This window comes from Moschus berezovskii, chromosome 13, assembly GCF_049115385.1.
Source record: "Moschus berezovskii isolate FMDL1 chromosome 13, NW_MosBer_1.0, whole genome shotgun sequence".
Classification (NCBI taxonomy): domain Eukaryota; kingdom Metazoa; phylum Chordata; class Mammalia; order Artiodactyla; family Moschidae; genus Moschus; species Moschus berezovskii.
The window spans coordinates 50,121,211-50,135,805 of record NC_142472.1 but is presented as its reverse complement, the minus strand read 5'-3'; the positions used below and the strand labels follow the sequence as shown (position 1 = coordinate 50,135,805).

Below are 14,595 nucleotides of genomic sequence, written 5' to 3'. Positions count from 1 at the left end.
GTTCCAAACTCACTGAGTGCTCAAGGCATTTCTAAAGTCCTGTTTCTGTGCTCACTCCCTGGCCTTTTTTTTCTTTCCATATTTTGTAATCATAGAGTGAGTATTGTGTAATAAATTACGTTCTTTTCCCACTCAATGTGGAAAGTGGTCAGGGCACTTTCTGTAGCCTTCATAACCATAATTTTAATGTTATCATTATGCAGATCATCAAATAATATGTCTTTATTTCATTTTCTTTATAGTAGGACTGAATCATTTCCAGTATTTTTAATTTTAATTTGCTTTTCATCTTTAATGGTGTTTTTATGTATATGTTCTTTAGAGTCAGATATAGAAAAACACAAATGATACGACAAAAAGTCTTTACTCACTACTTAGTATTGGGCACCTTTTGTGGATATCTTATTCCTAGTTTAGAGTAATTTCTTGGTATAAAAAGGTCAAATGTCTTTTCCTTGTTTTTTATACAGTACATTCCCTTAACCTTTTCATCTTTATTTGGTGGCACTGTGCAGCATGTGAAACTTCCCTAACCAGGGATCAAATCCTTGCCCCTTGCAGTGGAAGCATGGAGTCTTAGCCACTGGACTACCAGGGAAGTCCCATTGACCTTTTATTTTGGCAAATTTCAAATATCCAGAAAAGTAGAAAGACCACTGCAGTGATTACCAGTGCACCCACCACCTAGATGCAGCAATTGATATTTTTCCATATTTACTTTGTCTATCTATATTTATATGTTATATATATCTGTATCTATACTTATTTATCTGTTTATATCTGCACATATTGATAGTTTGCTCAGTCATTTCATCTCAAATTATATGGAGACATTATATAATTTCAAATATCCAGAAAAAATTAGGACATTCTTCTATATAACCACAATACTATTAATATTTTTGTATCCAGGGACCTTAACTATGGAAATGCAATTTAGAATGCTCCCTGCAATCCCAAAATTGCCTCTTTAAGGTGTTTTTTAAAAGTAGGATCCAGTCAAGTTATTGTATTACATTCAGTTGCTACAATTCTTTGAGTCCTTTATAACTTAGAAAATTTCTCCCCCTTAACATTAACTTTTTGAAGGATGTTGTGTTTTAATTAGGGTTTTTTAGTTTTCTTTATCGTATTAAAGAAGTCTTTGAGTGTTTTAAAATCTTTGGTATACACTGCCTCTTGAGAAACCTGTATGCAGGTCAGGAAGCAACAGTTAGAACTGGACATGGAACAACAGACTGGTTCCAAATAGGAAAAGGTGTACGTCAAGGTTGTATATTGTCACCTTGCTTATTTAACTTCTATGCAGAGTACATCATGAGGAACGCTGGGCTGGAAGAAGCACAAGCTGGAATCAAGATTGCCGGGAGAAATATCAATAACCTCAGATATGCAGATGACACCACCCTTATGGCAGAAAGTGAAGAGGAACTCAAAGGCCTCTTGATGAAAGTGAAAGAGGAGAGTGAAAAGGTTGGCTTGAAGCTCAACATTCAGAAAACAAAGATCATGGCATCTGGTCCCATCACTTCATGGGAAATAGATGGAAAAACAGTGGAAACAGTGTCAGACTTTATTTTTTGGGCTCCAAAATCACTGCGGATGCTGATTGCAGCCATGAAATTAAAAGACGCTTGCTCCTTGGAAGGAAAGTTATGACCAACCTTGATAGTATATTAAAAAGCAGAGACATTACTTTGCCAACCAAGGTCCGTCTAGTCAAGGCAATGGTTTTTCCCGTGGTCATGTATGGATGTGAGAGTTGGACTGTGAAGAAAGCTGATTGCCGAAGAATCGATGCTTTTGAACTGTGGTGTTGGAGAAGACTCTTGAGAGTCCCTTGGACTGCAAGGAGATCCAACCAGTCCATTCTAAAGGAGATCAGTCCTGGATGTTCATTGGAAGGACTGATGCTAAAGCTGAAACTCCAATACTTTGGCCACCTCATGCGATGAGTTGACTCACTGGAAAAGACTCTGATGCTGGGAAAGGTTGGGGGCGGGAGGAGAAGGGGACGACAGAGAATGAGATGGCTGGATGGCATCACCGACTCTGTGGACATGAGTTAGAGTGTACTCCGGGAGTTGGTGATGGACAGGGAGGCCTGGCGTGCTGTGATTCATGGGGTCGCGGAGAGTCGGACACGACTGAGCAACTGAACTGAACTGAACTGATACATTGTTTAACTAAATTTTTTTTTTCTTAGCATAGTAACTTGTAAAATTCTCACATTTTATGACTTTAATCTGCTTTTTTTATTGAACTAAATTGCTCCTTATTTTTATTCTAGGAGAAGATATTTTACCATGTTTGGAGAAAATGACGGAACAGATTCAGGAAGGGAACGATACGCACTTAAAAAAAATTGGTGATTCCTCAGAAGTGGTTAATATTGAAGAAAGGTATCATTTGCTTTGAAAGGAATTTAATATGAGTCATTATTATTGGTACTTTGTTTGAAAGATCCATAGTTTTCTTGTTTTTGCTTGGACATGCTTTTAAGTATAGGATTGAAGATCCAGCTTATTCCATATTGTCAGCAGCAGTAAGAGGTTGGGAAGATAATCAGTTAAAGTAGCCTTGACATTGTATTGGGAGAATCTAGCAGTGTTTTCATCTAAGGGAAATACCTTAGATTCTCTCAAATATTCTCTCAAATAGGTAAATCCTGTTTTGGAGATGAGAAAGATCATATATTGGAGTTTTACATATGGTATTACTTATAAATAATAATTGAGTGTGGTTGTAGAGTTTAAAATTTAATTTTATATCAAAGATAAAATATCAATAGTGAGGTTGTTATTTTCTTAAATATTTTAGTGTTATGGAATGCTAAATGACTTGTTAATATTATTAAGGATCTTAAAGAATATTTATTTAATGAACTATTCTTGGAAACATATCTTAGTTATATAATGAATATGTTACTTTAAAAGTTAATCTGAGGTCAGTAGGTGGACTTCAGAGGGGCTTTTTCAAATCACGTGTAGAGACATGTATTTCTGTATTTGGGAGATGGAGTGGAATTGTAGCTTTTAATAGATTCTCAAATAGAATTTGTGATGTTGGAAAAGGTTAGTTCTCAGTTAGAGGTGTCTATCAGCCACACTAAGTGTAAAGTATTCACCACATCATGCTTTGCATGTTACATAACTTTATTTTTACTATTAGGCCTATTAAAGCTGCTATTAGAGAAAGGAAACAAACTTTTGAAGACTACTTAGAGGAACAGATTCGGTTGGAAGAACTAGAATTGCAACAGAAACAGCTAAAGGTTAGCATTTCTACTATTTTGATCCAGTTATCTAAGGCTTTAGAGATTTGTTTATAATTTGCTTAAAAAATAGCTTCGAAATTACTTGGATATACCAGAATTAATTCAAATATTCTTTTATTTTAGGAAGCAGAAGGATCTTTGCTTATCAAAGCAAAACCAAAACAGCCATTCTTAAAACGAGGAGAAGGTTTAGCCAGATTTACTAATGCTAAATCTAAGTATCAGAAGGGGAGAGAAAGTAACCTAGTCACCACTCAGAGCATTTCAGAGGACCAGCCTGTGTTTAAATCAGACAAACAACAATTCCAGCGGAAAACTGCTCTTATAAATAAAGAAATCTGTACAGAGAAACTTCCTATTAAAAAGAACAGTAAAGTCAGAACCAAGTGTGGTTCTCTCATGCTCAGTCAGAAGCCAAAAGTGCATAAGAGTAATAGTAGGAAAAGTCTCTCTCCATCAGGATTGAAAATGCCAGCAGGGAAGAAATGTGATGGGCAATTTAGAGAACAGATCAGTTTAGGGAAAAAATTGGAATCTAATAATAAAGAAAATGTACCTGAGTGTACAAAACCTTGCGATGTTGGTTGCACAATCTGGAATAAGACACGCAGTAAAGACAGACTTCCCATTTCCACAGGACTCATCAGCTGTATGGCTTCTCAGAACCCTGCAAGTGAAACTTTGAAAGGGTCAGAATCTTCTCTTGATGTTTCTCTTCAGAAAAAGTTAGAGAATTGGGAACGAGAAAAGGAAAAGGAAAATTTGGAATTAGATGAATTTTTGTTTTTAGAACAAGCTGCTGATGAAATATCATTTTCTAGTAACTCCTCATTTGTACTGAAGATCTTAGAGAGGGACCAGCAGAACTGCAGAGGTCGCCGGCTGTCTTCTACACCTGTCAAAGGTGTGCGGGAAGAGAAGACAGCAACACCGGGTTCTGTTAGTCAGCATAACCAAAATGAGGATCCGGACCGTGCCCAGTGTGGCAGCAAGGCTGAGTGCGAGGTTGCTCCCAGACAACTTGATTCAGTGTTCTCACCTGGAGGATTGTGGGCGCCGTCCTGTGAAGTCAGGAGGAGAGTGTTCCAAACGAACCCTCCTGAAAGACAGACCAGGTGGAGTACAGGCGATGGTGAAGGTGTTACAGACAGTGATCATAGCACCGATTTGGAGGAACAGCTTGACGTCACAATAAAGCCATCATCTGACGGTAAGGAAAGGAGTTCCAGCAGCAGAGAAGATAGTCCGCAGGTCTGTGATGCTAAGGGACATTTTCGGGACACCACGACTCAAGAGGAAGAGAAAAAGAGAGATGTTGATTTAGATTTGTCTGACAAGGATTATAGCAGTGAAGATTCTTTCATAATAGAAAGCTTGAAAAATAAAGTTTCTGATTCCTCCAAAAGACACTCATCTATAAGTATGAATAAAATTGACTTTGATGATGAAAGAACTTGGACTGATCTTGAAGATAATTCATTTAAACATGACGGTGTTCTTGGGAATGAAGCCATTTATGGGACTTCCCAGACAACCTGCCCTAACAAGAGTGAAATGTGTGTACTGGACAAAACGATAAAAAGGAAGGTCGTGCCAGTCAAGAAGGGAGAAGACTTGGGCAAATCCAGTAGGGGCCCAAGCTCTCCTCCTACCTCAGATTTGATGATGGAATTCTTTCCTTCTTTGAAATCGAAGTCAAAGTCACACTCACGCTCAGGAAATGATCCCAAGTTAAACACAAGTCAAGACCACCCATCTGGTATGTCAGAGTATTGTAATGAAATGCTGTAAGTTTAAATTTATCAGTATGTTGTCAGAATGTTTCTTAAAAAGAAACACATTTTAAGTTTTAAGTTTCTTAAAATGTTTCTTTCTAGATGCTCAGTAGATACCTAGTAGGTGTTTGTTAAGGTTTGATTTCTTTTGTGAGCCTAAAAATGTGATAGTCACACACAAACATGCACGCGCACACACTAGTATAAGAGATTTGGAAGAATTGTGATGGCAGATTTTTTCAAATTTTAACCTGTGTCTTATTGCCAAGGCTTTAAAATTAATTACTGTAAGGTGAGATAATGTTTAAGTTTCTTTAATAACCAAGGGCTGTTGGGCTTCCCTCATAGCTCAGTCGGTAAAGAATCTGCCTGCAATGCAGGAGACTGGGGTTCGATTCCTGGGTCGGGAAGATTCCCTGGAGAAGGAAATGGCAATCCACTCCAGTATTCTTGCCTGGAGAATCCCATGGACAGAGGAGCCTGGCAGGCTACAGTCCGTGGGGTCGTAAGAGTCAGACACGACTTAGCGACTAAACCACCAACAACAACCAAGGAATACCCAACTTGTGGTTGGTGTTACTGTGTTACCTCCATTTGTGCACACCATTTTAAATCAGTTTTTTTAATGGTCTCATGCATTAACTTGCTATATATGATGAAGAAGAAATAGAGTAAAATCCGAGTTTCCTCTCTTCCCCAGCCCCAGACCTGGGCTCCTAGAGACACCAGCTTTCCCATTTCATTTGTGTATTCTACCAAGATTCCATGCATATGAAAGTGTATGTGTGAATCTGTATATAATTTGCCTTTCTACACAAATGTAAACACACTTTGTATATACTGCTCTGCTCCTTGTTAGTAATACATTTTGAAGCTTGTGCTAATACACATCTGTCTCATTCCATTTCATGGCTGTAAAGTATTTAGTTGATGGGATGGACTTTCTAAACTTATATTGAAAACAGTTTTCCATTCTTTTATATATATTATAAACTCGAATGTCTAGCAAAGCATGGGTGCTTTAAAAAATAAGCTATTTTTTAAAAATAGTATTTTTTGCAGGAAAGTTGGAAGCTTAAAGTATAGAAGCAAAAGTGTTTATAACTAAACTATCTAAGGTAACTGTGATGTATTTCTTTACAATCGTTTTTCCTGTGTATTTTTAATATGGTAGAGACATATAATTGGCCTTATCCTTTTTGACCAGATGTATGCAGTGCTTTGACCATATCATTAAAACTGTTTGTGTACTTAAAAATGGTTGCAGAGAATTATATTAATATAGCATAATTTTATTTACTAGTTTCATGTTGAACATTTCAGTTATTTTTCACTATTGGAAATAACGCTGCAATGCACTTTTTGTGTAGAATGACTTGTATGATTTTATAAACTTATAAAATTCTTTAGATTTTTAGAAGTGGGTCAGAGGGGAGATACATGTATTTTAGTCTTGTGATATAAATCAAGGTTATTTTCCAAATGGGTGGTTGAAGGAAAAAAGTATAGACTATTCTGTTAAGTAGCAAATTTGATGTGGAAAAGGTCTTAATTTGTATTTCTTTTATTGGTGGGGGATAAACTTTGATTTTGGAGAAGGAAATGGCAACCTACTCCAGTGTTCTTGCCTGGAGAATCCCAGGGACAGAGGAGCCTGTTGGGCTGCCGTCTATGGGGTCACACAGAGTTGGACACGACTGATGTGACTTAGCAGCAGCAGCAAACTTTGATTTTGGTGTTGATTAGTGCTTTAGATCTCTTGTGAATGCTTATTCATGTTCTTAAGCTATTTATGTATGTTTGTTCAAAAATTTATTTGAATGACTTTTAAATAATAATGTTAATTTGTCATCAGATTGTTTTTTGAGGTAGAATGATTTGATTCTTCAAGTTTAGATTGCCCCATCTGCAAAGTTAGGCCATTGTAAATTTTTTTGTCTTTTAGAAATATTGTTCCTAATGCTTTTTAATAATACAGGTATTGAGAATATTTTTGGCTGTTAGTGTAATAGCTAGCTAGTGTTTTGCTGCTGAAAGCTTTTTGTGAAGTTCAGTATTTGTGGCTTATCTTCTAGGTGGCAATGCTCGATCTCAAGTTTTAAGAGAGAAAATTATTGAATTGGAAACAGAAATAGAAAAATTTAAAGCTGAGAATGCATCTTTAGCTAAACTTCGCATTGAACGAGAAAGTGCCTTGGAAAAACTCAGGTAAGTGGGGGGATATGTACAGTGATCCAGTTATATCTTTAAGATTATATCTAAACTATTTGAAACAATTCCTGTTAATCTAGCAAGAGAAGGAAGTGAAATACGTACCACAAAAGAATTTAATAAATTTAGATAAAATGACCTATTGTGGTCCAAGATGTGTTAAAAGGGGAATTCTGTTGGTGATGAGGTCATAAACTGAAGTTTGACAAGCAGTTTGGAGCTGTGAATTCAGGTGCTACCTTGGCCAGTGTATTACGTTCTAAGGCTGCTGTGACATAATTCACACAAACTGGGTGGCTTAAAACAACGCAAATTTATTTTTTCACATTTCTGGAGATTGAAAGCCAGAAGTCAGTCGTCAGCAGAGCCGTGCTTTCTCTTCTGTCTTCTCTTAGTTTCTAGTGATTCTTGGCCTTCCTTGGGTTGCAGCTGAACATGGGGTTGTTTCTGCCTCTGGATTATTGAGAATAGTGCTGAGGAGCCACCACACTGTTCCACAGGGGCCGCGCCAGTTATGTCGTGTATGTTTTACCAGTTTGTGTCATGTTCACCATGCTGTTCCACAGCAGCCGCGCCAGTTATGTCGTGTTCATCTGCACGAGCCAGCCGAGCCAGCTCTGCATCCTGGGGATCAGTCATGGTGTGTTAATGCCTTTACTGTGCTGTTGAATTTGGTTTGCTAGTTTTTTTTTTTTAGGAGTTTTACACCCTTATTCATCAGGGACATTAGCCTATAGTTTTCTTTCCTTGTGTTTTTGTCTGCCTTTGGTATGAGAGTGAAAACTAGCTTCACAGAATGAGTTTGGAAGTGTCCCTTCTTTTTAAAGATTGGTATTAATCCTTCTTTGAGTATTTGGTGGGACTCACCTGTGAAGCCACCTGTCCTGGGCTTTCCTTTTGTGGGAAGTTTTTGATAACTGATTCATTCCTCTTATTTGTTACTGGTCTGTTCAGGCTTTCTCTTCCTTCTGGGTCCAGTTTTGGTAGGTTGTATGTTTCTCGGAATTTGTCAATTTCTTCTGAGTTTTCCAGTGTTTTGGAATATAATTGTTCACATGTGGTCCTTTTTATTTCTGAGGTATCTGTTAAAGCCTGTATTTCTCTTTTTTTCTTAGTCGGACTCGGGGTTTCTCTCCCCTAATGCGTGTGTCGTTCATTTAGTCACATCACATAAGTCCTGTGGGCTTTCTTCACTCCTTTTCATTCTTTTCCCTTTTTCCCCCTCTGACTGGGTATCTTCAAGTCACCAGCCTGTGAGGTCACAGATTTTTCTGAAGTTCTCTGTTGCATTTGTCGCTTCATTTCTTTTATTCTTCGGCTTTAGAATTTCTTTCTTTCTTTTTTAATAATTTCTGTTTGTTCTTGTTTTGTTTCACATGTTGTTCCCCTGATTTCATTGAGTCCTTTATCTGTGCTCTCTTGTAGCTTGCTGAGCTTCATAAAACACTTACTTTGTGTTCTTTGTCAGGTGGTTTGTAGATCTCCATTTCCTTGGACTGGTTACTGAAGCTTTATTAACAGTTTCCTTTGGTGGTCTCATGTTTGCCTGATTCTTACTGATATGTGTAAACTTGTGTGGATGTCCTTGTATTTGAAGGAACAAACACCTGCTCCTGTCTCTAGAGGCTGTTTCTGGCAGGTACAGACTTTGTCCTGCTGGACTCCTGGACTGATGGGTGCCTCCAGGATCATGGTGGGATTGTAGCTGGCTCATTGTACTGGATCCATAGTGAAGGGGTTCACCATTTGATAGGTCGGTTGCCAGGGTTGCAGTCAGCTGTGGTTCCTGCCAGATCCCCTGTGGATAGAACTGCTTCTTGGACCGCAATCAGGCAGGACTGAAGCTACGTCATGGGCTTCCTCCTGGACCACTGCTGGGTCTGTAATAGAAGGTGTGTTTCCAGAGATCAGTACTGGTGTGGCTCCAGCCAGGTTCCTGAGCATCTTCCCAATGGGCCCCTGATCTGGCCGGACTGCCTCCATACCCAGAGCAGGGCTGGAGCTGGGTCACCGGGTTGTGTCAGGATCTGTAGCCAGGACTGTGGTCTGTGGGTCTGCTTCCAGGGGCATGGGTAGGCATGGCTCCTCCTGCCTCCTTTGGCAGTGGGGCTGTGTGTAGTACAATCAGGTTGCCATTTGGTAGGTCTGCATGGACTTGCCTTCTCAACGTGCTGTCCTTGATGTCAGGCTTCACCAGGGTTTCTCAGTTACCTTCCAGGGTCCTTGAGTTCCCACTTTTGTCTGTGGATGGTGGTCAGATTGTTGTTTGTGTGGGAGCATGTGAGCTGGGACCCCTTATTCCACAGTCCTGCTGTTGTTGCGCCGTGTGCTCTCAGCACAGCATCCAGAAAGACCCTGGGTTATGACAGCCCCAGACCAGTGTGCTGCTGTGCTCAACAGCAGAGTCCTCACCGTGGTCCCAGAGACCATGACCTTTATCAGTCTCCCCAGCCCCACCATGTTTTTGACATTCTCTCCTACTGTTCTGTCTCTTTAGCCACACTGGCCTCCTGGCTGGTCTTTGAAGACGAGTCACGTTGGTACCCCGGGGCTTTTGCACATGGGGTTTCCTCTTCCTGGAATACTCTGTCCAGATATCTTCATGACTGATCTCTCCCGGCCCCTCAGATTTCACTTCACATACTGTCTCAGCAAGAGGATTCCATCCATAATTTCCGTCCCCTGACCTCCATATTTTCTAACCTCCTTGCTTTATTCTTAACATTTCTAGTGTTCCATATATTTTACTTGTTTATCTTGATTGTCCTCTGTTGCTCCCACTAGAATGTAAGAAGCTTTGTTAGGACTAAGGATTTTATTTTTTTCACTATGGTTTCTCAGTTCCTAGCATAGTGCCTGAGTCATAGTAGGTTCCCAGAAAATACTTGCTGAGAGGGGCTTTACTGAGTTGATGGTTATTTCACTACTGTTGATTGAAGGTGGAGTCACCAAAACCAGCAGCTCCTCCATTCCAGGCTGTCACTGGGGCTTCATTTTGTGCCATGTGTGGATTACGATATCGAGGTGGTCTCCTTAGATGATAATGTGGTTTGGTCATTTTAGGAAAGAAATTGCTGACTTTGAACAACAAAAAGCAAAAGAATTGGCTCGAATAGAGGAGTTTAAAAAGGAAGAAATGAGGAAGTTACAAAAGGAACGCAAAGTTTTTGAAAAGTATTCTACAGTTGCAAGAACTTTTCCAGATAAAAAGGAACGTGAAGAAATACAAGTATGTCAGTTATTTATATTATATTCATAAGTTAGTAAAGATGGCAGCCTTGTAAGAATTTTAGAATTATTTGTGTCAAAGAGAAATTGGGTATCAATGTATTAATGATCCATTGACTCAGCATACAATCTGAGATACCAGGAACACCTTCCGTAGTCACAGCTTTTCATTTTAATTTTTATTAAATTTTTTACTCTTTGGCTATGCCATGGGGATCTTAGTTCTCCAACCAGGGATCGAACCCTGGCCCCCTCCATCTTAACTACTGAACCTCCAGAGAAGTCCTATACTCTTGACTTGTGAAGAGTAAAATATGTCAGTTCTTTTCTTACTAAAGACTTCCCCAGAAAAGACTATGATAATGACATGGATAAATTCAAAATGTTGATTTTGAATTCCTTTTAACTTTACTGAGGAATAATTGAAATATATAGCTATATGTTTAAAAGTATACTGTGTGATGATTTGATGCACATATACATTGTGGAATAATTACCGAAGTCAAGTTATCTCTGAGTGAGTGGGTGTGGAGAATGCTGAAGATCTGCTCTGAGCAACTGTCTGGTGCACAGTGCAACCTTGTTAACCAGTCACTGAGCTGTACCGAAGCCCCTCAGAACTTACACTCTTCTTACAGCTTAAAGTTCATGTCCTTTGACCTCCCTTGCTCCATTTCCCCTCCCTCCGACTCCCGGCAACCAGCATTCTGCTCTTGGAAGTCAGCTTTTTCCCCCCTAAAATTCTGTGTGTAAGTGATACCATATAGTATTTGTCTGCTGCTGCTGCTGCTAAGTCACTTCAGTCGTGTCCGACTCTGTGCGACCCCATAGACGGAAGCCCACCAGGCTCCGCCGTCCCTGGGATTCTCCAGGCAAGAACACCGGAGTGGGTTGCCATTTCCTTCTCCAATGTGTGAAAGTGGAAAGTGAAAAGTCAAAGTGAAGTCACTCAGTCGTGTCCGACCCTTAGCGACCCCACGGACTGCAGCCAACCAGGCTCCTCCATCCATGGGATTTTCTAGGCAATAGTACTGGAGTGGCTTGCCATTGCCTTCTCCTGCTGCTGCTAAATCGTGTCAGTTGTGTCCGACTCTGTGTGACCCCATAGACAGCAGCCCACCAGGCTCCCCCGTCCCTGGGATTCTCCAGGCAAGAACACTGGAGTGGGTTGCCATTTCCTTCTCCAGTGCATGAAAGTGAAAAGTGAAAGTGAAGTCGATCAGTCGTGTCTGACTCTTAGTGACCCCATGGACTGCAGCCTTCCAGGCTCCTCCGTCCATGGGATTTTCCAGGCAAGAATACTGGAGTGGGTCGCCAGTGCCTTCTCTGATAGTATTTGTCTATTTTTGTTTTATTTGGCTTTGAATTCTTAAATTATTTAGATTTACGAGTTATCATTTTAGTAGAATAGTTTATTTTCCCACATGATAACAGTGGTTACCAGTTAGAAATAGCTCACTGGTTGGTTGCACCCCCACTGTTTTATAAATAGGAAGTTCAGGGAGGTAATGACCTTGCTTCATGTGTTTTCATGGCACAGAACTGGGATATGAGCCTTGACCTCACCCTGGCCCTGAGTCTGTCTCTCTGACGTCGAACCCGGGGAAGGGCCTTGACCTCACCTGGGTCCAGCCTCCGTCTCTCTGAAGTCACACCCAGCAAGGGCCCCTGAGCCCTGTTCCTCCCTCTGTTGCCTTTGCTGCTGTGTTGAGTGCTGTGAGAGGGCAGATGGGTGTCCAGGCCCACACGTGTTCACGAGGTGGTGGGCCTCCTCACTCATACCTCAGTCGGAGTGAGCTTGTGGGTGGTGGCGATGCTTTCTTGATTCGGCTTCCCTCCGCTCTCAGTCACTCCCCGTAATTTGTACCCACCTGGGTGCAGGTGGCTGATTTCTGTTTGTACAGTTGCAAGTAGCTTCCTCAGACATCTCCAGGAGTTTCTTCACTTAGTCATTCAGTGCATCTGAAACAAGTCATTTTCTCAGACCCAGTTCTCAGGAATTTCAGGTAGTCCCAGTTTCAGTCTCAGGAGTTTCAGACAGACCCAGTTTCAGGGCTGGGAGTTCTGACTTCATTTATTCCCTTTGTCACTGCTCTTCTTCAGTTAGTCATGGATTCCTGTTACTGTTTTCTTCACCAGATAACCCCACTCGTCTCTTTCTATTTCAGTTAATATCTTAGTTTAGACCTCGATTACCTCATGGCTCCTATGTGGTGTCTGACACCCCCCCACCCCTGACTCCTGGGATTTTGTTGATGGTATGAGGTGAGACTCCAGCTTGAACCCCATTCCTTTTCCTGAGGAACCCGATGTTTCTGAAATGTGATTTGCTAAGTCCTCCCTTTTCTGCTCTTTGTGCTGGGCTAGCGATCCTGGTTTGTTGATGTGTTGTCTCTTCTGTTACATTGTTTTAATTCTAGTAATGGTGTTTTGTGTTTTTGTATTTTGGAAAGGCTTTGAAGCGGCAGGTATCTGATTTACAGGAAGATCTGAAAAGAAAGGAAGCAAAGTGGTCCAGTACACATGGCCGTCTTAGAAGCCAGATAGAAATGTTGGTTAGAGAGAACACAGACCTCCGGGAGGAGATAAAAGTGATGGAAAGGTTCCGACTGGATGCCTGGAAGAAAGCAGAAGCCACAGAGAGCAGCGCCAGGATGGGTCAGTGTGTGACCGCCTCAAAGAAAGATGGGTTCTTGGTAGGTGTTGTCACCTTGTCTCTGTTGTCTCTGTCATGTCAGACTCTGTGACCCCATGGACTGTAGCCCGCCAGGCTCCTCTGTCCGTGGGATTCTCCAGGCGAGAAGACTGGAGCGGGCGGCCATTTCCTCCTTCAGGGGATCTTCCTGACCCAGGGATCGAACTGCATCTCCCGTGTTACAGGCAGATTCTTTCCCACTGAGCCACCAGGGAAGCCTCTGTCACCCTAGGGAGATGCTGAATATTTGGGGAGTTGGATTCATAGATATAGAGGGTGGGTGCTAGGGCTGGGGGAGGGGAGGAGGAGGAGCTGCTGTTTCCTGAGTACAGACTCAGTTTTGTGAGGTAACAGTTCTGGAGATGGTGGTGCGACTGCACAACAGTGTGAGCGTACTTAAACACTGAACTGCCTTGAGAACATTGAGATGGTAGTTCTATGTGTATTTCACCACAGTTAAATTCTTCTTTTGTGCATTGTAAAGACTTCAAACTCGTTTTTATGATTCTTTAAAACCACTGTACCATGAAGGAAGTTCCACTTTTAATCTTTTTTTAAAAAACTTTTTGTTTATTTATTTATGGCTGTGCTGTGTCTCTGTTGCTGTGCACAGGCTTTCTCCAGTTGCAGCGAGTGGGGGCTCCTCTAGTTGCGTGGGCTGACTGCAGTGGCTTCTCTTGTAGAGCATGGGCTCAGGCCGTGCAGGCCCAGCAGCTGCAGCCTGAGGGCTCAGTGGTTGTGGCTCATGGGCTCAGTTGCTCTGTGGCATGTGAAGTCTTCCCAGACCAGAGGTCGAACCTGTTTTCCCTTGCATTGGCACATGGATTCTTAACCACTGGGCCATCAGGGAAGTTCCTCATTTTGGTAATTCTTGTGGAGGAATTATAATACAATAGGCAGGTGATCTCAGTTAAAACAGAGTAAGTAAATTTTCTGCAGAGATCCTCTTTTTTTTGTGAATATGATCCTTTTGAATCAACTGTTTGTTTTTTTACTCATCTATATTCATGGCTGTGACGTGCAGACACTGAGGCACTGGGGATCAAGCAGTGAACAAAACAGACCTCTTGTCCTCTTGGAACTTGTGTTCCAGTGGTGGGAGAAAGATGAGTGTTGGACATGGTGTGTGAGGTTGTGATGAGGAAGGACTGAGGAGAAAAGCAAGGAGGTGGGACACCTGTTGGGGGAGGGTGTTGGGAGTTTTCTGTCCAGCATCTGGAGAAAGCCCTCCTGAGAAAGCGAGGTTTGAACAACGGCCAGGAGAGGGCGCAGTGAGCCAGGATAAGACCGTTTGGTAGTCCTGAGGCCAGAGCCGCCCTGTGGCTGGTGTGGCTGGAGCAGAGTCCATCCTGGGGAGCAGAGGAGTGTGTGAAATCGGAGATGGGCTGGGAATGGCCGGTGTAGCTTTC

General features: G+C 41.5%; 1 protein-coding gene across 3 annotated transcripts in view; it reads left to right on the top strand.

Moving 5' to 3' along the window:
• The window catches only part of CPAP (centrosome assembly and centriole elongation protein), a 38,514-nt gene that overhangs the window by 9,601 nt on the left and 14,318 nt on the right, over positions 1–14,595 (top strand). For all 3 annotated transcript variants that reach the window (XM_088842680.1, XM_055426439.2, XM_055426438.2), the window contains 6 exons: positions 2,291–2,402; positions 3,172–3,274; positions 3,401–5,036; positions 7,128–7,260; positions 10,327–10,492; positions 12,945–13,187. In XM_088842680.1, the coding sequence (XP_088698806.1) occupies positions 2,291–2,402; positions 3,172–3,274; positions 3,401–5,036; positions 7,128–7,260; positions 10,327–10,492; positions 12,945–13,187 (2,393 nt within the window). The remainder of the gene's footprint in view (positions 1–2,290; positions 2,403–3,171; positions 3,275–3,400; positions 5,037–7,127; positions 7,261–10,326; positions 10,493–12,944; positions 13,188–14,595) is intronic.